A 23086-nucleotide genomic window follows, 5' to 3' on the forward strand; every position below is an offset into this window, starting at 1 on the left:
TAGAAATGTTAGTAAAGGCACCAAAAGCAAAGCATGGCAGAAATGCTGCACCAGGGAAACTGTCCAAAGAGGTCAAAAGTGTCTTTCATCCCAGGCTGTAAATGCTGCAGTTTGTGGGACTTCATTTTTCCGCTCTGGATTTTGTCCTCTGGTAATACTGTCTTTATTACATCACTGGACCTGTTTTCTTGTAAACTGAAGAAACACAAAACAAACAGGCCCACCTCCTCAAGGACAGTCAGCGGTCTATGAAACTGTTCTGATATGAATGAATGTGAGAGTTTTGCAGCACAACTGCAGTCACCATTGTGTTCATCCGGTCTTTAAAAATCACACTGGGGGCCTAACAGTTGAGGACTCTCAGCTTTGTCCGTCTCACAGTGACCCTCAGCGCCCTGACGGATCTTCAGGAGCCACCCACGGCTTCCTGCATCAGCTAACAATAGGCAGTTGGACTTTTTCTTTGCGCTTACCAAGCAAAATGACTTGTCAGAGTCAATTATTATTAATGGCGATCTGTATCGTTTTGCTGAAACACCCTCTTATGTGCTGGCACCACTCTGTAGTATGTAATCAATCAGCAAGTGCAGATAAATATAGCAATCTGCCTCATGAAGTAGCAAACATGGTCTCAACAGCCAGTGTAACAATAAGCTGATAGACTTACTAAGCAATATCTATATGTAGGCCTATAAGGAGTTAGCCTGTAGCATAATTAGGTTTAGGGTTTTTAGGCTTATACGATTAAACATAAACTCATTTTTAAAATCTCTTCTGATTACATGAAATGTGCAACACACTCACATAAAAACTAACAAAACTACAGTAACAATATCTTTTAGAGTAATCGTACAGAAATACGCTAAAACACTAAAACAGCCTGTTTCGTTTTTCCCAGTTATTATTATTAACGTTAAATTGTTTTAAGCCTACCAGAGTTGAAACATTTCTTTTTCTACTGTAATGCAACCATGTGGATCATTCAAATGATGAAAGAAGAAAACAAAGATCGAAAGAAAACACGCGTGTTTTATTCTCTAAACGTCGAAAGCTGAGCGCTTTTCTAATCTTCTCTCACAATTTATTCATTCACTTGCACGTTTAGTGCGTCTCCTCCATCGGCTCGGCTCTTCTGTCCAGGCATTTTTCTGTGGCTGCGGAGAGCATCTGTCACATGACTCGGCATCCACCAATAGCAGCGTGGCAGCCTAACTTTGGCGATAAGGGAATCGCAGTAAAGAGCGAGCGAAGGAAAGGAGTTTCACTCTGAGCTCGTGAATGGTCATCATCGTACTACACTTTCTATTGGCCCTTCTGGGTCCTAAAGCATCCCGATATAGACAGCACTCACCCGGAATTCTGTTGGCCTTTCTTTCTTTCTTTCTTTCTTTTTTATTTTGCTCTCCTCTGCAGCCCATGCAAGGCTGCTGCAACACCTACATCCAGGTTTTAATCATCAGACAATCATCACTGCCTGCCTGCTGTCTGCTGCTCAAATGTTGGGAGACAAGGCTCACGGTAAGTGCCTCCGTTTTCCTACATGGCCTTCTACACTCCAGCTTCTGTCACCTTCACAGCTGTGACTTTTTATTTTAACCAAATGCTTGTCAAGAAACAAAAATCAGCGACATGCAGTCAGAAAAATATTCAAAGAAACACACAAGCTCCAAAGAGCCACAACGCGTCGTTTAATTATTAAGTTAATTCAGACTGTTTGAAAATAAGACGGCAGCATTTTTTCCTCAATGCAAATTTCAATTAACTGAAACAATCATCAGTCCAGGAAAACATCTGTCATTTTTTTTACATTGTTTTAAAATCTTGAAATATTGCTGCTCTGTGAAAAATAAAGAAAAAAATATGATATTGCTTATGATCTAATAATAATACTACCCGTCAAACTGCGAGGCCTCCACACTTCACTGTTCAGCGGCCTTCATTTCGTTTTACCGCCGATTCACTTCAGTGTGTGCGGACAGTTTCTACAGAAACGTCAAAGACAAACAAACAAAAACGGTAAAAATAAAAAACTAAAAGTAAACATTCAGTCACCGCCGCGTGTGTCGGTAGGTTCATGAACGACGTCAGCTTAGAGACTGAACCACGAGACTCAGCAGCGGAGTCAGATCAGGTGAAAGCAACAAAACCACAACAACAAACTGCAGACACATTTCGTTGTTAAGAATAGTCTGTCAGTTATTTCATAATGCAATAGAGAGAGTCTCATTGATGCCGATAGTGGCTGTATGTAGATTCATTTTTATTTGACTTTTCTTAATTTAAAATAAAAAAATAAAAAACAGGTAGATATACGCATAACGTTTTTCTGCGGTTTGCCTCCGTAGAGATGAGCTTCTCTAACAACACACAAAATTAAAGCTTAAATTTACTTAAATAACCTTTCGGGCAAAAGTCTTTAAATACATCCGCTCTTGTGTTTTTCATCTAATTTGTTTTTATTTATTTTTTATTTTTATGTATTTAAAAAAATATAATTTATTCATTTAAAATCTTACATAACCCAATAATTCCACTCCTACATAACATTTATTTAACTGTATGATGTAAACACATTTCATAATTTACATCTAGAAATGCCTGTAAAATAATTAAATGATTTATTGCAATTTATGTATTTAAACTTCTATTAGAAAAAAAACACATTATCGTTATTTCATATCACATTCACATGAAAACAAACTGTCAAAGGTTGAGATGAAACTACAATAAATTGTAGGAAAATGATTAAGTGCCGAAAAGTAAAAAGTCATGTTTGTTGGAATAATGCACAATATTACGCGAATCTGTATTTTTTTTTTATTCGTTTTTTATAATTGATAATTCTTTTAAAAAACACGGCAGAAATAATTATCAGAGGCGATTTGCATGGTAGACTCACTGTGCGTGTGTGTGGCAGGTGTGACTTTAAAGGTGATGGAGTACACATACGACGAGGACCTGGAAGAGCTGTGTCCTGTGTGCGGAGACAAAGTGTCTGGATATCACTACGGCCTGCTCACCTGTGAGAGCTGCAAGGTACGCAAACGGTAGCCATGCGCGAGGACATGCGCGAGGACATGGTTTTTTTATTTATTTGAAAATGAGCGCTAACCACAAACCTGCTGCTAATTATTGCTTCTCCAGCTGTTAGAAATAACTGCTGAACTTGTCTGAATTTAATGTCCGTGAAACATAAATGCAGCGAAAAATGGACACTTACGTTATCCCAATTTAGCTAACGTGTGAAGGCTTTAATGTTAATGAAATGTGCTTCGAAATAATTAAATCTAAATACAAAAACGGCAGTCGCTCTCGACCTTTTATTTTGAAATCTAAACCCAGTCGTTTGATACCAGTGTGTCGCTCGTTTTCAGGGCTTCTTCAAGAGGACAGTGCAGAACAACAAGAGGTACACGTGTGCGGAAAACCAGGAGTGTAAAATAGACAAGACCCAGAGGAAAAGATGTCCCTTCTGTCGGTTCCAGAAATGCCTCAGTGTTGGGATGCGGCTGGAAGGTAAACTACTACAACAATAATAATAATAATAATAATAATAATAATAATAATAATAATAATAATAATGAAACAGGGACATTTTGCCTGTGATTTGCCACCATTTATTTTAATATGATAAAATAAATCTAATAAATAATATTAAAGTCTATCTGAGGCCACTTCTTTATGCGATGGTGCTGGCTATCATGCAGTGTTTCCTGCACACATGGGATGGGATTGATTCCCAGACAGCAATGCAAAGGAAAGCACCTGCTTCCGTAGCAGAAAAACGACACATTCTTGTCTTGCTGATAAAATTCTGGAGACTCCCCGGGGAAGAAGGAGTAAAGCTGCACAGACTCCTCGGGGATTCTTCTCAGCCCTAAAAAGGGAAGCAAAAAAAAAAAAAAAAAAGACAGACAAGGCTGTTAATTACTTTGTAGGAATACTGTGAACAAGAGTTTAGTGCTCATAAAGCTCAGCACGTCTGCACAGTGTAAGAGGCAGTCGATGGTTTTTGGGTCTGTAAACCTGTTTTCTCCTTTTGTCTCATGTGTGACAGCGGTGCGTGCAGACCGCATGCGTGGGGGTAGGAATAAATTTGGCCCCATGTACAAGAGAGACAGGGCCTTGAAACAGCAGAAGAAAGCTTTGATACGATCCAACGGTTTCAAGTTGGAGAGCACGGCTCCTCCGCCAGCCTCTCCTCTGCAGGCAGACTACGGCTTCACTGGCACCTTGCACACCCTTCCCACCATCTCTAAAAGCCTGCTCCCCTCCACCCCGAGCTCCATCACTCCCACAGACTACGAGGCTAATCTCTACGGACCCCCGTCTTTGGGTATGGCCATGCAGTCACACGTGCCCCTCACCACCCAGTACCAGTACACAGCCTTTCCCGGAAGGGCGATTAAAGCCGAGTGTCCCGACTACACCAGCTCCCCTGAGACTCTTACAGGATACCCTTACCCAGACATGTACCCCTCAGCCTCGCTGCAACCCCCCAGCCTGCCGCCACTGGTTCTGGAGCTGCTGCGCTGTGACCCGGACGAGCTGGTCGTCCAGAACAAGATTGTGACTCACCTGCAACAGGAGCAAAACGGCCGGGGTCGGCTGGAAAAGCCCAGCACCTTCAGCCTCATGTGTCGGATGGCAGACCAGACTCTGTTCTCCATAGTGGAGTGGGCTCGGAGCTGCATCTTCTTTAAGGAGCTGAGGGTGAGTAGCAAACTCTTTACCGTGTTGAGTGTTTGAAATGAACCGTACATGGTTTCACTTGCAAAACATGTGACAAAGACACAATACATGTACATACAGGCTCCATGCAGTATTTTAGTAAACCTGAGATCTACCAGAAAATGCTTCATAACCCAAAATTAGAATTTTCATGTGGCGCATTCACCCAAAAAGAATCTGTCGGTTTAGATTTGAGGGATGTTTTCTCAGACTCAGCCGCTTGAGTCCCACATTTGGTTTTCCAAGAATTCACAAATAAAAACTGAAATAAAAGATACGAAAGAAAACACATATTGATCCAGTGACAATCAAGCAGTAAAAGCCGAACATTTCTGAAGATCTTTTATGGTTATGTCTAAAATATGCAGAAGTGAAAAAATAAAAGTTCATCACGCTCACAAAAGCTTTTTACAAGGACGGCTGAATCCATTCTTCCTTTGTTTCTGTTTGCTGTTTGTCAGAAAAAGGGAGCACGGTGCCGCGATGTTACTGTTTCTGAAAAGGATTAAGACGATGGCTTGTTTTAAGTCTGTATTAATAAGTTCACAGGCTTTCAGACCCAACAAACACATGAATGCAATTCAAATGTGATGAAGCTGGCGCCCACGGCTGACTCACAATCCACTCGCAGTCCATTCAGAAAGTGTTCCCAGCACTACTGCTGCTGCTATCACGTTCTCATAGAGGCTCTCACTTGCTTGAATTCATGTGAATGCTATTTCTGATTTCACATTTCTCAAATGTCCCGTTAATTTTTACTGCAGAGGAGAATTTCTTTTTCATAACTCTTAAAATATGTTTTTTTCCTCTAAACGAACAGAAAGAAGTGCTCTATTAAACTTCAATAATTATGATGTATGACAGTAATGACAGATTAAAGCGAAAACAAGGGTCTTTCTAAGGTGTTGAGCAACCAGAACAGCTTTAATTCTTCAAATCTCTCTAAATCTGCTGAAGGGAGAAACACCATTCTGCCAAAAAATCTTCTCTTATTTGGTCGAGTATGCTGGTGACATGTCATACAGGTGTTTGGTTGGGCTGAGATCTGGTGTGTGAAGGCCAGTGCATAAACCTGATGATTGTGGCCCGTAGATGGGGATAAGCAAACCTAAACCATGGCAGCAAAAAGCCTCACCAAGCATAACAGAGTCAACCTTTTCCTTTAATTTGTCACCAGTCCCCATTATTACATTATATGATGTCCTGTTACAGTCAGTGCCTTCAATAAGTTTTTCTTGAAAAATCAGTGTTCCTGATATTGAACTGTTATTTCCAACACTGCGCAGCTCTAAAAAGCTGCAGTTGGAGTAACTGGACTAGTTGGTCTGATGTCGTTTAGCTGTGTAACACAGCACTTTCAGCCTCTTATTTCCTCCTGGTAGGTGATAATATCACACACACCTCAGAGAATGATGATCAAACATCTGTCTGTGTGCCGACCCGTCTGTGTACGCTGTAAGCTTTAGCAGCGCAGTCAGAACGAAGTCAGAACTCACTGCGCTGCTGCTGATGGCACTGCTGCACGCACACCTCGTATTCTGAGTGAAAATGGAGAATTATTATTCTTTCCTGACAAATCAGACAGGTAACACAACAAAGACAAAAATGTCACCTTCTTCAATAAGTCATGATATGATGTGTCTGTGCTGACGAACAATCATCTGTCAACCAGCCATGGCCAAAGGGATTCTACCAATTAAACAGTTTAACTAGCAACAAAAGGTTGATGCTGTCCTTGGTGTGATTTGGTCCTTGGTGTCTTTTCATCAGATGCAGTTTATTTACTGAGGTACAGTCAGAGCAGCTCTGCTCCTTTCCTGCTTCACACGCAGTCACGTCTAGATATTTACTCCTGGGTCTTGGATGTGAGGAGCCAGTGGTTCATATTCTTGCATGTGAAAAGCATTGAGTGGTTTCCTTATGACTGGATTTACTGCTTGCAGCAAAAAGATCATGCATACAGCAATTTATGCAGTCAAGTCAAAAACTAATCATGCAAAATTACCAAAAAAAGAAAACACAAGAAAACCTACAATGATCGTCAGATAAACCTTTCTGTGAGTCCAACCTGCATGCAGGGAGATGGAATTTGAATTGTAACAGTTCTTCCCATTGAGCTCAGTTTTTCTTTCTCCAGTGACAAACACTAACCCCCACCCCTCTCTCCCCCATTGTCAGAGGCCGAACAGTTTTTTAAAATGTTAAATATAAGAATGTTTTTCCAAAATCCTTCATGGGTTTTGCTCTGGTCTACAGATCCGATGAATTTTAACATCTAATAAGACTAATAAGACGTAACATCTTATTAGTTTCAAACATTAAACACAGTATTAGGCCCTCTGATGTTTTTGTACGATTTTGTAAGCTCTTTGTGTGTGTGTGTGTGTGTGTGTGTGTGTGTGTGTGTGTGTGTGTGTGTGTGTGTGTGTGTGTGTGTTTGGAAAGCTTTATTGAGTAAGTGTAGCTCACAGCTTCCAGATTTTATAACATTTTATTCGAGCTTACTGTCCTGCTCAAATAGCAACTCAAAGTATGAACTGAATGAACTAAAAATGATTATTTGTTTCTGAGAACATCGATGCATGCTGATTAATTTATTTTATTGTTACTTATTTATTGTTATTTTATTGTTACTTTGTCTGTTTATTGTCGCAGAGACAAAGCTCCCATTGTGGGGATGATGGTTTTTTTGGTTGCATCTTCTCACACTAACACAACGAGGTATCTTTATACTGCGTCTGTGCCTGTGTGAGGGGATACTTGGCCAAACTGCTGCTCAGTCTCAGCAGCACAGGAGGAACACACAGCAGCTCATCATATTTTGTTATCAACAAATATCATCAGAATATACAGTAAATTTTAATATCTGATCATTTTAATCCAGCTGCAGACATTTAATTCTTTCTACTGATAATGTACAAAGTGTGTGTTGGTATACAGTCGACACAAGCACAGTACAAAGTTTTGGGATAAATATCCTCTCAGTTTTAGTTAAAAAGATGTTCTAGTGTTTGGTCCTGACAGCTCCTCTAAGGAGGTCAGGACCTTGGCCTCCTCACCAGTAACATCAAATCATCTGCTTGGGATCATCTTTGACCAACATCTAAATATTGAATCTGACTAAGCTCGCTAAGCTCATCCAGTCTCGTTTCCTTCATCGAAGATATATCCCCCCAAAATCAAATCTTTACTGTCATTCAATCATCTGGAACTTTAACTGCTGCTCCTGCTTAGCCAGTTTCCTGTTGGTGCAGAATACAGCAGCAAGTCAACAGCTACTCAGGACTCACATATCATACCTATTTGCGCTTTCCAGTTTGGCTGAATCTGTGGTTTGTTTTATACAACTGCTGAAAAGTCATTTTTAAAAATCTTTCCCTCTATATTGCATCTATTTGTAGGTATAGAAGTGTGTTGGAATTAATGTTGGACCGCATGGTTGACAATGCGTCTGCATGTTGGAACATGCATGCTTATACATTTGAGCTGAGGAGCACTTTTAACTCTGTGATGCACAAATACATTTATATTAATTATAATTATTATTACTACTTCACTTTATGTGAAGCAACAGTAGAGCATTATGCTCGGCCTATCTCTTCAGTGATTGTCAGAAACCCACTGCACTCATGGTGTCACAGAGTCACAAAACCAAAATGTAAATTTTGTGGAAGAAACACAAAAAACAACACATTATGACAAAATATGCACACGCTGGAACATTCCACAACATGCCCATTCCCAGTTATTAATTTACAGCTAGAAACATAATAATGGTCATTTATTCTCACCAATTATCAGTGATATTTAAAATAATGTAAATGGAGAAGGTATTACGGGGGGGGGGGATACACCTCTGAAGATTAGCATGGGTTACACAAATACTTCATGTTAGTCTTCAAATAATGCAAACTAATTAAAAACTGAATATAAGATACAAAGGTGATTTTCTTTTTGCTAATATCAAATTATTTACTCGTACATATATATAACCCGGCAGCAGGAAATCAATGAGAGCTAACCTTAGCCTTCTGTAACCTTAGGCTTTGTTATTTAATATAAAACATTTTAATCAGACTTAGAAATAGTTGTAATTACAGCATATAATTTGTAGCTTTCATTTAAAAGAGCACATTATTATAATTAGTAGTAGTCATAGTACTAGTAGCAGGACTGCTAGTACATGCTGCACAATTATTTTTCCTGCTTGGACAAACAGACATAATCAATCACGACAGAACAATAATAAATACGAGTGCTTCTTTTTTTAACCCATTGCTTGGTAGTTGGAAGGCAACGTGATGGTATTATAATATCTGATATATATAACATTCTTAGTAAGATATGTTGTAAATGCATTTTCAAGCAAGTATTGCTGCTATAGAGAAACCTAAATCTGACAAACAACAGATTTACTTTGGACTGGTTTGGTTCTCACGGACTTCATGAAATGTCTAATTCTAGATGTCAGACTAAACAACAGCTTTTAAAACATAATTATATCGCTTCAGATTTGAAATATGTTCTAATTTGCATTAATGTCTAATTCCCCGTTCATAAAAGTTTTGTCAGGCCATGAACCAAAATACGGAAAAAGATGAATAATGCTGGTTTTCCTCTTATATCCTTATTTTGAAGTGACAGCTTTTCTCACAAGTTTCATTTCCCTGCCAGGAGTCTCCTTTTATACACATCCAATGTACTTGTGCTGACATTTACACCATTTTTATGCACAGTGGACAGCCAACATGGACAGTGAGAACAAAGCTGTGCATATTTTGCCAAGAAAGCCTCCTGCTGAAAGAGCCGTTTCCCTGGGCTGGATAATTACATTCCATGCAGACGATAACGGGGGAATGTCAGCTCTCCATCGCAGCTCTTCTCTGCGCTTGCCTACATTGTTACTAAATTATTTGCCGAATGAAAGCTATCGATTGCTGCAATTTCCCCAGAGGTGGCCTTTGTCTGTCATATGTTTGACCTTCTGCTCACCTGGTGATGATGGAAAACGTGGCTGAGATGCACACAATGAACACAAACGCTACTAAAGGCTGGAAATTTTACTTAAAATACACGTTATTCATGAAAATATGGACAGAAGGCAAAAACTGCATTTTGGAATGACTGCAGGGTCAAACTTATTAAAGATCACATCTAAATATTAAATCAAAAACTTTGGATTAGTTGAATGTTGCTTTCTGGTCATGAATTATTGCTTGTGTTCTTTGCTCCCCAGAGTGTGTGATATATTAGTGAACGTGCACTCAGAGTGTTACCGCAGTACTCCAAGTGTTTCGCTAGTTACTAAACACAGGTGCACAGAAAGCAAACAACCCCCAGGTTTGTTTGAAAAACTGTCATATCACTTCTCTATCAAAGCTCAGAAGATAAATAACTGACTGATTGGCATGCAAGAAGCTCTGCTGCTATATTCCCATGCTTGCACTGGTGCTGCATGCACATTTCTGTTCCCAAGTTGCCACTTTGACCAGAACTGTCAAAACTAATATATTTTCTTAAAAGTCACTAACACCATATTTGTTAGCTGGCAGGGCCAGGTCCAGCCTCTGCAACTCAAAATGTAATAGCTGTCTTTGGAAGATCAAGGCTGGAAACAGACCTAGAAGGAATGGTGAAGTACATTCATCATTCTCTACCTCGAGAATAAAGCTGTGTTCATATCAGATCATTCTGCCTTGCAGTACTTGGGCCAGTATAGTTGCTGGAACGCTTTTGGAACCCTGAACAGTTAAAACAAGGGTTCAGCTGATAGCTGGAATCAAGTTAAAGTGTTTTGAGATATAATCAATAAGTCCTCTGATTTAGATTTTTTTGTAGCCCTGTTCTTTTGTTCTGTTGTCATTACAAAAAAGCAAACTTCAATCATATAGCTGTGGCTGTCCAATAAGAAGAAAGTAGCAAGAAGCCCAAATTATTACACCAAAGTTTAACCAGACTTTATTTTATCAATGTGAAAACCAACTGATGACCAAATGAAGCCATCTGTGAGGTTACTGCTGACACAACAAAGCATAGAAATAGAATTAGGGGTTGTTTTTGCTACATTCAGAATCTAGAAAATTTGCTTACAGCTTTTTTAACCAAATAGGTGATGATTTTTAAAAATTCCTGAACTGCCAACCCGCCCATCGGTGACCTTTTCCACATGCAACACAGATATCGCTTGGGAAATATCATCACGGTTGGCTGCTCTGCAGAGGAATGGATACAGTATCAGTGTGCGGTTGCGATGTCAGTAAAGGCAGTAGACTATGACAGACAACATTTACAGTTTCCTGTCATTTCATAAAATATGGCCCTCACAGGTAATATGACACTTAACACGTATATACCTGACATATCAGTTTCAACCCAGCAGAGACACAAACATTAAGAATCCATGTGGCAAATGAAAGAAATGCCGTCCTTCTACACTCAGCCTGCTATTTCTGAGCTTTTTTTTGTGGGCCGCAGCTGAGTGTCCAACTTCTCTTGGAGAGGAAGCAAAGGAGGTCGCCGAGACCTCTTGCTTCCTTAACCCCTTCCTTTATCACTGCACGCCCAGACCCCCACCACTGCACCGGTGCAGATGAGTGTTGTGGCAAGACTGCAACCTCTGTGACTGATATATAGCTTCATTCAGATGGACTGTAATTCTGTCAGCTCCATGTCAGATGAATGGGGTCTGGGCCTATTAGCAGCTGCGACCGCAAAATTACTGACTGCTGTGTCCTTCACTTTACAGACAATATTGTGGCAGCAGGATTATGGGTGTGATACAGTCGGGTGGGGGGAAACACATATGCACCCATCCCCCAGAGCAGAGCAGAAAAGGGAAAGGTGGGGGTGCTGGGGAGAGGTGAGGAGGCTGGAGAGGTCCTAGGTGTTGCTGGGCCAGTATGAAAGGAGAGTACACACACACACACACACACACACACACACACACACACACACACACACACACACACACACACACACACACACAGATGTTTTGCTATTAAAAGCCTAATTTTTCCCCCCATAGTCCTTTTATTTTAAACTAATTGGTGACAGTGGTGTAAATATTTTTCGTCTTTCTGGTCAGAAACGAGCTCAATGTGAGAGCGAGTTTATCAAACAATATGAGATGTCTTTTGTTTTCCACTGAGTTCATCTTTGTTCTTTGTCTGCTTTTCTTGCGTCTGTCTGTCTGCGTTTCCTGAAGGTGGGAGATCAAATGAAGCTGCTTCATAACTGCTGGTCTGAACTGCTCGTCCTGGATCACATTTTCAGACAAGTGCAACACGCAAAGGAAGACAGCATTCTGCTGGTGACCGGCCAGGAGGTAACAACTCCCTCGCACAACTTCCCATCAGCACACCACCCAGTGTGCTCCACACATTGCACCCAATCCAGAGGAGTTTTGTTTTTACTGTTTTCGTATAAAAATATATATACACTATGTTTAGCAGTATTCATTTATATTTCACTGGCTGTTGATATCTGTACTAACATATTCTGATCCTAACAGTAGTTCAAATTCTAATGCAAAATCTCCATGCTCTAAACTAAATATAGAGAGACATATGTGTCTCATCAAAAAAAACATATAGTTTTTTTTATTTGCCAACAATTATTAGTGAAATAAACTTAACAGACATATAGAAAAAAAGGGAAACTCTGGAAAGGCCATTTATCCAATAAATCTCTCAAAGTCCAGTTTAGTGTTAAAGTTAAGGCTATTTATGTTTCTTTGTCTTTATTTAATTCACCTTACATCAGTGTTTGCAAGCATATATAATTCTGGTGGTTAGACTGTCATCACTGTGAGGTGCAGGGACTCTGGAATTTCCCCGGGATCGATATTCTCTACAAAATGGGTGCAGTTAACCTCGGGGAACAAGTAAGCTTTAGTGTTTGGAAAGTCAAATACTTAACATGACACTGTGGAAAAAAATTAAATGTCACACTTATGTACTCAGAGGTGATCCAAGCCTTTGGGTTTTGAATGTAATCGTGTCCCCCGCTCACTGCTGCCCCGTCCAGGGGGAGTGGATTTGTTAGCCATGTGCTAAACAGGCAAAAAATCCTCCAACGCACTAACCCGGGATATTTGTCTTTGCTAAAGTCTCATGAATATAAGGGGCAAAGGAAATAACCAGTAGCCCGTGTTGCAGGTGGAGCTGTCATCCATCCTGTCTCAGGCTGAGGGGACACTCTCCAGTCTGGTCCAAAGAGGTCAGGAGCTGGCAGCGAGGCTGCGGGTGCTGCAGGTCGACCGCAGAGAGATCGCCTGTCTGAAATTCCTCCTCCTTTTCAACCCAAGTGAGTCATCTTGTTTGTGCATCATTGCTGCAATACAATGAGGGGATGCATTATGACGGCAAATAACTAGCATCCGGCACCGTTACCGTTGCTTCCATCCAACTTACTACGATGTTTTTACAAACTGCTGATAAGTTTCTCAGCTTAGAGGCTGAAGGAGGAGACACAATACAGACATTTCAGATAGAAAGTCTCTTCTTCTAAAAATGATTATTTAAGTACAGTAAGAGGGAACCTTTTGACCTTTTTTGCAAATAAAACTGTTTTGAAAAGTGTGGACTTATGTGTGTGGTCTGTAAATCACGCATTTTTCAAAGGCTAGCAGATGCAAAAATCAATCAACTTCATGGAGGTGCTGTCTTTTCTCAGATTGTGAATAGCAACACTGACATCCTAATGAAAAAAATGTCACAATTGCAGATAATCTGCAGGAGCATTTTTATCTATGAGGTTACAAGTGTTTTCCAAACTGGCCTTTTTCCCTCCAATAAATTCACTTAATTAAATTTCTAGGCTTGACAAAAGCTGATATTAACAAAGACATCCTCCTCCATTGTCCACTAATGGCATTCAAAAGAAGCGTAATGGATGGGTCTATCATTTGATAGCAGGGCCGGCATTCATGTAGCGGCTTGTGCAGATGGAGAGAGCATAAATGTGGCTCGAACAGATTCCCTGAAGTGTTTGCTGTTTAGCGCTGGCAAAGCAGGGAACAAAGAGCTTTTTGAATGAGGAGAGCACTTGTCATAGGCAGAAAATATTTGCTGCCTTTGGCAGTGGCTCCTTTGCTTGCTCTGTTGCTTTCCCTCATCTTCAGAGTCAGGTTTGTCAGGGGTAATTTAATTGCCCTTAAGCAGTTTGAAAAGATGATTCAGAACATTGATTCAAAACATTTAATTACTGCGTGAATGGATTCTCAACGATGAGCTCAGCTGATGCTGAATGCCAGTCCACCAGAGGGCTCGGCTATTGTCTCACATGCACCGCGCACGCATAAAAACACACACGCAGCCACCCACACGCATTCACCTTACTAAATACATAAAGTATAGGTACATCATACACATAAAGCTAGTACTGAAAAAAGGCCATGTGGACATTGGTTGCACACAACTGTTTTTCTTTGGCAGAAACTTAAACAACTGAGTTAAACCAACACAACTTATTCATATTCAATAAGCCTGTGCATGTTGTGTTGATAAAACGCGACTGAAACATGTTCAGATGAAGTAAGTTGAGCTCTTGGAATATTTTAATTCTTCGCAATTTTGTCATTTTATTTGAACATTACTCAATAACCTTTACCCCAATACTACTTGGTCACTTAAATACTACATGTTGACTTCATATTACATAATGTTCAACAAAGTCTAGAGTGTGGTTAACATAAAAGCTGAATGGATCTACAATGACTACCATCCTCTTTATCCGGGTTGCAGGGGTATAACCCTGAACTGACAGCTCTATCACATAGAGACAAACAACCATTTGCACTCACATTCACGGTAATTAAGAATCACAAATTAACTTAACTCTAATAACTGCACGACTTTTAACTGTGGGAGGAAATCAGAGCACCCAGAGAGAAACCACTGCAAACTAGGCAGATTGTGGATTTGAACCCAGAACCTTCTTGCTATGAGGCAACAGCACTAACCACCAATCCAGAATTAACAAAAGCAGGAAAGCTGTGATTTCAAGGCTTGATGCAGAATTTTCTGTACGTTTTTGTCCTTGACAAGTTAAACCACAATAAATAGCGATAGCATGCACGGTGTGTGTGCAGTTGTCTGCCTCCTATAACTCCACTGATTTTACTGCAGCTTGAAATCTCGTGTGATCTTGTGAATTTCATGAGTCCAGCAACTAACCACTCTCACTAGATTGTATCAGGTCATCTCAACAAGAACAAATTAAACAGATCCTGCATGATTTAATTACATTCAAGAAAGAAACATGAACTTTTTGTGTTCAAATTACAAGGAAGCCTTTTTTAATGTAACAACCACCCAATTTACTGTTTTCGGTAAACTGAAAAAAGTAGAGGCGGCTGCTCGACTTGCCTGAGATGGATGCCTTCCTCAAACCACGATCCAAAGAGTGCGAGACTGGAATCCCGTGCAGGGTCGCGAGATTTAACGTTGCTATATTATTGACTTACTTCAATCAAACATGATATGAACAATTTAATCTACCCTCTCTGCATATCATGTAGCTTCTACACTATATAGTTACACTTAACTTTAAAGCATGAGGCACTTGTGTTAAATACACGCAAGATGCTTACATAAATCCAAGAGATGGCCAATCCCTTTTTTTTCAGTGTATTTATCCCTCAAATGAATGATTTATGAGCGCTTTTAAACCGATTTTGAAATAAAGCCTTGAGTCCTGCTGCACCTTTTGCTCTGAGAGGGAAAAATGTTCTTTTCTTGGCCAGTTCTGGTTGGTCAGTAATGGTAACCTTTACGTCCAAATTTGGCTAAAAAGTGAAGCCGACTTTTCATAATTAAAAAAAAATGTTAAAATTGAATATAGATCAGACCAGGTCATTGTGTGTTGCACGTAGAGCTTGTATGGCCCTCAAATCACTTGCAACACACGTCTTTGTGTGCTACATTTTTGCCAGCCCTTCCCAACCTCCACCCATCCATGGCCCATAATGGCCCCCACCTGTGCCTGGCTCTGCTGGAGGTCTCTTCCCGTTAAAAGGGCTTTATTTCTCCACCACTATTTAAAATGTTGGGTTGAATCGTCGCTGCTATATAAGTAAACTGTTATACTTGGTAGTGGAGTGGTTAGCACTGATATGGAGAAAGGTCTGGATTCAAATCTGCTGTGTTTGAGGAATGCACACGTGTTCAGCGCTCTTCCTTTGAACCTGAGGTGACGTTCGTTGTTGTCAAAAGCGTCTTTTTAACTTATTTTTGCAGGGTGGGAACAGATTACAAACACCAACCACAAAGCCTGTAGAACCTTCATACCGGTGGCTTAACGAGCTGTTCATGTTACTGATAACGCAGCCTTCAAACTGGGCTGAAATGAACCTTCAGCATCATCAAACAGCTAATAATACTGTTCATTCATCGTTTTGTGCTCATCACAACCAGGCCCCGCCCTTCGAGTTAACAGGATTGTTTTGTTTGGGTCTGCACGATATGACTCTGCCTCAGTTTGTGTTTCTGATGCTGTTGGTACAACTGCAATTCCAAGGTGAAAATGTGCAGCTGTGGTGAAGATGAAAAACCCTGTGTGTGTGTGTGTGTGTATATATATATATATATATATATATATATATATATATATATATATATATATATATATATATACACACACACACACACACGTAAAGCCAAGGTTAACTGACATAGCAGAACAATAGTTAGATACTTAGAAATGTTTCTAAATGAAAATGGTCTTTACACAGAGCGCTGCCGGCTATGATCAGTGTGAATCGCTCCATAAGCCTTTACAGAAGTAACAAATTTTCAGAGGTGGGACCAAGTCATTGTTTTGCAAGTCTCAAGTAAGTCTCAAGTCTTTATCCTCAAGTCTCAAGTCAAGTCTCAAGTAATGTCAGGCAAGTCAGAGTCGAGTCTCAAGTCACTGGTGTAAAAGTCCGAGTCAAGTCACAAGTCTGAAACTTTGAATTTCAAGTCCTTTCGAGTCTTTAAAAAAAACAAAACGAAAAAATAATGTTGCAGTTATGCTAAATGTAAATATTAGACCATGTAATTTTAAAATCTGTGTTTTTCTCAACACATGACAAAATAGTGAACTTAGAAAATATACACAAATTGTGAAATTGCACCTCTTTAAAATGCAGCTCAATTAAACCTAGCTCCAAGAATAATTTTCACCGACAGTTCTGAGATAAGCTGCATGTTATTCTTGGATGCGGTTGTAGGACCGGCTTTAAAATCGCATGACAAAAATATCATACACATTAAAAAAAAACTGAATCACCAACGTAGCCTGGACAACATTTGCTAGTTAGATGAAGTCAGCTATCTCATCTTAGCATATTTATATGCATATTTATAATCATACGGTTCTTGGAGTGAGTGCATACACTCATGAAGTTTAGTAACTTCAGGTCACTGCAACAAGCCCAGGTACAGTTTACCGACGGATGGGTGCAGGACCTTGAAACGCACCGTGTAGAACGAAAGACCATCGTACGTATCATAAGTTTACCAGTCTCACAAATCGTCGTCATAAATACACATTCCTTAACCGTTTATTAATAGGACCTTTGAGCTCAACGGTAATTAATTAGTAGTGGAAATAATTTCTGGTAGCATCACAGAAATGTAGCAGTGACAATAATACTGTATGCTGTAATCGTACTGGACAATTAGTGATACAAACCTGTTTTATCCTGTGAATAAAAGTATATGTTTTTGTCAATGTACCATAATAACAGAAGCGAAACACAATATTGTGTCAGGACAATTCACTATTTATGCACAATAAATAAAGGAGCATAGCGCGACAATTTCTGTTCAGCGCCAGACTTGCTTGTAACCTATATCACCAATTATGTTATGAAAATGACGTATTAACTACTAAAAAACACTGACCTTCGTGTAAATGCTTGGAGCAGACTAACCTGTGAGCTGGAGTGTTCTGGGACGTTATATTTGATCTTTGAATGGCTGCGATCCAGGCCATCCGTCGCGTCTTTGTTACTTCAGAAACATGGCTCGAACAATTTCTCTTCAACGACGTAATCCGATAACAACCGATCTCTTTACCCGTCGGCTTCCCGTGGCTGTCATGCGACCGGCTATTGCAGTTAATAATACAACAGCTTCTTGACATTTTTGTGTTTCTTTTTATCGCTGTGTAACTGATTTCAATTAAAAGCCTGCGTGCGCTAGTACCGCTTGCCACGAGTTCCCAGAATCCTTTGCGGTTCTACCCGTGAATGACGTCACATTTTCAATCTCTATATAATATGCATGTTAAATTTTATATTTGGGGTAAAATATCAAGTCTTTTCAAGTAAACCGGTTCAAGTCCAATTCAAGTCCCAAGTCATTGGTGTAAAAGTCCAAGTCAAGTCACAAGTCTTAGAACATTTTTTCAAGTCAAGTCTAAAGTCATAAAATTAATGACTCGAGTCTGACTCGAGTCCAAGTCATGTGACTCGAGTCCACACCTCTGCTAATTTTCACATTGGTGTGAAAAACATACCTGCAAATCTTTTCTGAAGCAGCTCCCAGTCCTCTCTGGTCCATAGTTAACTTTTGATAATAAAACTTTAGTCTCAAGAAGACAGAAATGTGCAGAACAAATTATAACAAGTTATTTTACTTCAAATGGCTAAATGGTGCTGAGTCAACGCTCATCACTGTGGTGACCCATGCAGGGTTTAGTCTGGGGCGTGGTTGTTTGTTAAGCCACCGACATAAAAAGACGAGTTTGTGAAAAAGGAAACATCTGATGTCTTGTTCCAGCTCCACACTGTGCTGATGTACTTCATCCCCAAGTTCACAAAACATTTAAACAGCTTTGATGTTTGTTGGCTTGAATTCCTATTTTTTGACTTTGGAGATGTGCATTTTATACACAACATCCTCCATGTGTGACATTCATGGTGATGGGTAGGGTTTAACATTCTTTATAGAATTTGTTCTGTAGTCTGAACAGGCTGCCAATGTCAAATTTTATATATGAGACAGACTTTGCACAACATCTGCTAGAAAAGCCACATTTCTACTGCAAAAATGTGTCTGTTTACATATGACTTCAAACCCAGCATTAACCAAACCGACCTTGGTCTCCACCTTGGACAGCTCACCGGTGATGTGGCGCATATTAATAAATGAATGATTTCTTTCTGCACTCGTCAGCCAGTTTGTAATTGCTCACACATTAACCTGAACTAACTTTGCTCTCTTTAGATGTAAAATTGCTGGAGAACCAGGCGTTTGTGGAGGGCGTCCAGGAGCAGGTGAACGCTGCTCTGCTGGAGTACACCCTGTCTGCCTACCCTCAGTTCCAAGAGAAGTTCAGCCAGCTGCTGGTACGGTTGCCGGAGCTGCGCTCCCTCAGCACGCAGGCCGAGGACTACCTATGCTACATGCATGTGAGTGGAGAGGTGCCCTGCAACAACCTGCTGATCGAGATGCTGCACGCTAAGAGGGCGTGTGTGTGAGGAGCGTGAGCAGGACGCTCCGCCACCATATATTATTTGTCTAGGTGAGAGTGTGTGTGGACGGAAAAGAGCGAGTGACGAAAATGTTGAATGACACTAGACAGGTTCCCCCGGGTCACCTTTGTGGCACTTTTTATGTTTTGAGTTGGATGGAAAAAAAGTTCCTTAAAGTTTGGAATTATAAAGCTGCGTGTGTGCTCACCGGTAGTTTGGAGATTTTGAATATTAATGTTTTCATGTCCTGCAGAGCTACATTAACGTGACCTTATACCTATAAACTGGATTTTCTAACTTGTTTTCAAGCATCTAAAGTTCGACCTGCGTATAGAGTTACATTCTATCTATTTTGAGCAAATATAACATGAATTCCACAGAGCTGCCCATCAAACAGTTACTCTTTAGATACACGTCATTCATTGCCACCTTTTTCAATCTGTAACATTCACACTCAAACTATCTTTGTCGTATCGCTACCAAATTTTGACAAGGCCTTCAGCGTGAAATTTGCAGTCACATCACTGGATGGAGGTATTTGCTGGATGAGCAAATGTTTACTTTTTACAGCAAATATTTGTTTTCTCTTTCCAAAGTAATATTTTAATATCTGAATGAGACGTTTTTGATCCCAGTATCTGATGCTACATCCTAGATGCTTATCCTAGATTATCTTTATTATTTTGATGATGTCATGTCGTCAGACTAGAGTAGCACTGCTAGAGAAGCCCAACAGACATAAATAAAGTTTAGTTTAAATCTATCTAGATGTTAATATATAAATGCCAAGGCAGTATTGAGAAAAACACATTAAGTGTTTTATCAAACAACAAGAAGAGAAAGTGAGAGAGAGGCAGAGAAGAGAGAGACAAACAACGCAGGAGATAAAAGAGAGAAACTGTACACAGCGAAGCTTTGGAGCTGACAGGAGCTACAATAGACGCATCAATGTGCACTTGGTAATGACAATGACAGCAAACACGTGAGAAGCACGCCTGTAATGTTTGTCCTTCGGCTCAGTCCGTAAAGATGCAGGGAAGTAAAAGGTGCATCTGGTCACATTTGGCTCATCCATGCGAGTCACGTGCTCATTCACACTGGTGTCACTTTTCAACACATCGGGCTGCACGCCATCCAGGAGCGATGCGTCTCACGCGGATTTTGATCAGATGATCCAAACTTGTTGCTTTCAGTAAGTTCCTTTGTTTTCAGAAAATTACAAAAGGAGGTGAAAACCCACATCTCAGTAGCCCTCGACTGCTTTGTGCTTCTGAACTGAGGTTTAAAGAGTTTCAGTTTTCCTTGAAAAAACATGATTTGAGCAAACACACAAAACAAATTTGTGAGGACTATTTTCAGCCACCATTGTCCATGTGGTGGACGGTAGCAGGACAGGGGACTGTTATGTGACATGTTAAAAGGAATGTTTGTGTCCTGTGTCACGCTTAAAGGGGACCTGTTCTGTTCACTTAGAGAGTAGCTTTAATTACAGTTACAAGTTAAAATACATTACCCTACTGGATACACTCAAGCTCGTTTAGCCCCGCCCCCTTTAAATGGTGGGTGGAGCTTCTGTGGTCACAGCCAGGTGACCATGTTTGGGATGCACACGTTCAAACGTATTAATAACTGAATTATTGGCAGCTTCTAAAAACAAAACACTGAAAAGTATAATATTGTATTATTGTTGTACCTTGATTTGGTGCTACATAAATAAAACTGAAGTGAAACATAAGAGAAGGATATTAATGAATCTGGTTAAGCTCATTTCAGCTTCACTTAACATGCTTGAATAAATAATTACAGACGTATACGTGTGTGTGATGTCTCCTGTAACAGCGTCCAGTCAGAGGGAAAACATTCAGGCTCACAGGGATTTCTCTTTATTTGACTTCATTATTTGAATGTTTAATATGAACATACACCTCTGTAACAGGACACAAGACTAAATATAAAATTGGAAACTCCACTACAGATTCCCTTTAAGTGACGGCAATATTTAGAGATATCTGATGACTTTGCTGATGCATTTGCTTGTTTGTTTGTTTTTTAAATTATGTACATAAACAAAAATCAGGTGTTATTCTCATTTGTTGAAATTTGACCTCCAATTTTCAGGATAAATAGTTCATTTGTTTATTCAGCCTTAAGAATGTTAGAAGTTATTTATCTTCATTCTCCGCCCACTGCTCCATTCTGATGACATCATCACGGATGTTGGTGACAGTGCTCAACGAGAGCGGCGAGACAAAGCTAGCTTACAACAAGCTGTACAGCTGACCTGTGGTTGTTGACGTGTTGCTTAGTGGGCATTTCTCTTCAGATTTAGCGAGCACTACGTGAAAGAGCAACGTGTGCAACGACTCGCGGAGCCAAACTTTGTACCACAAAGAATAATGACAGCGTGCTTTAAACCGAGGCAGTCGAGCATCCACTGCATCGCAGCCCTGAAGTCTGTGTTTGCAGCATCATCTGTGGCACTTCCTTTGTCCCACGCTGGGTTAGGGTCTCACACAGTCAGAGTGACAGTGAGAGTTAAAAACAGTCAAATGTTTTAATGTTGTGCAGCTGTTTAAGATCATTTGTTATTGGTCCACTGATGTGGGCGTCGACAATCACTCCTCCAGCCTTACCTTTACGTCTGTCACACCACCTGCACACACGCACACACACACTTAGTGTTCCAATTGAGATAGTTATGTGTAATCACTCTGTATAGTATATTTATGTTGTGAAGTGAATATCTGCTGCAAGATAAAGATACATTTCAGCACAAAAACGTTCTCTGCTTTATGTTGAGGTCAAATTGCTACTACTGTGGAGCTGATTCTCTTGTTTTCACTTTCTTTGTTCTGGTCTTGGTTCTCTCTTCTTTCCTGTGAGTTGAGCGTCTGTCCTGTCTTAAACTGAAGTGCTTTTCTCCTCAAAGAGAGAGTGACCAAAATCTTTTTTTGTTTTTTAAATATATTTTATTGTAACAGCATCAAACCAATAAAAAAAAATCAATGAAGTAAAGCTCGATTGGTGTGTTGGCTGTTTTTACACAACATTCATCAGCTTTGCACTAAAGGCACAGAGCGTTGTTTCATTGTGGAAATATTCCCGTCAGTTATGTTATGTTGTACAACACGAGTGACATCCTGACAGGAATGTCAGTGGTTTGAAATATACAACAGTTATACTGACAGTTCTTCCAAAGGGTAGCATGTCTTTTAAAGATGTTTTTATTTATGCATTTAAAAAATATTTTTAACCTCCCAACATCTACCAGCTGATCAGTGACCTGTCTAGGGTTTGTTTGTTAGCCACATGCTAAACAGGCAGACTAGACAAACAACATGTTTCTGTCTAAAGCTTCTGTTGGCGTTTCAAATAAAATTCTATTTAAAGGTGTAGATGTTAATTTAATCACAGACAGGTCGCCAATGATCTGGTGGATATTAAGCGATTAAGGATGCCAGAACAGAAACTGTCTTCCTCTACTGTCCAACTACATAATCTCTAAATATGCACGATTTATAAAAACATGTCAAATTCTTACTTTGATATCTGAACAGTATTTTGATCATTTCCCCTCCACATACTGAGACCGTTGTTGCTGTAGAACAAATTACACGAGCACACAGTTACTGTGGCAAATAACACGAGCCAGATACATCGGATTTCAGGCACAAACATACTCATTGCTCCACTTGTTTGTTGAGATCTGGTCAGTACAAATCTGTGTTTTACACTCCACATGTTGAACTGTACGTCTACAGTCTTACTTTATGAACATTAAACCCACATTAATAATCTGAGTGGTCCGCTGAATCTGTTCCTTTTTCTCATCTTTAATGCTAAGCTGGATTCGGAGCTATTTCCACTGAACTTGTGGGCAGGAGGAAGCAGAAT

General features: G+C 40.0%; 1 protein-coding gene across 2 annotated transcripts; it reads left to right on the forward strand.

Annotated features, from left to right (window-relative positions):
• Nucleotides 1–1245: 1245 nt before the first annotated feature.
• On the forward strand, nucleotides 1246–22207 carry LOC146696286 (nuclear receptor subfamily 5 group A member 2-like). Of its 2 annotated transcripts, none has more exons than XM_085474375.1 (7): nucleotides 1246–1518; nucleotides 2918–3036; nucleotides 3375–3516; nucleotides 4058–4713; nucleotides 11936–12055; nucleotides 12888–13035; nucleotides 18945–22207. In XM_085474375.1, exons 1-7 carry the CDS (start codon nucleotides 1497–1499, stop codon nucleotides 19196–19198), a joined length of 1461 nt encoding a protein of 486 aa, XP_085330501.1. In that variant the 5' UTR covers nucleotides 1246–1496; the 3' UTR covers nucleotides 19199–22207. The 2 variants fall into 2 exon arrangements, with proteins under 2 accessions (XP_085330501.1, XP_085330502.1); XM_085474376.1 differs by lacking the exon at nucleotides 1246–1518 and adding an exon at nucleotides 2051–2131.
• The last annotated feature ends 879 nt before the right edge of the window (nucleotides 22208–23086 follow it).

Source organism: Copadichromis virginalis, linkage group LG12 (genome assembly GCF_057382275.1).
Source record: "Copadichromis virginalis isolate Kocher_CV1m ecotype Utaka linkage group LG12, C_Virginalis_male_GT1.1, whole genome shotgun sequence".
Classification (NCBI taxonomy): Eukaryota; Metazoa; Chordata; class Actinopteri; order Cichliformes; family Cichlidae; genus Copadichromis; species Copadichromis virginalis.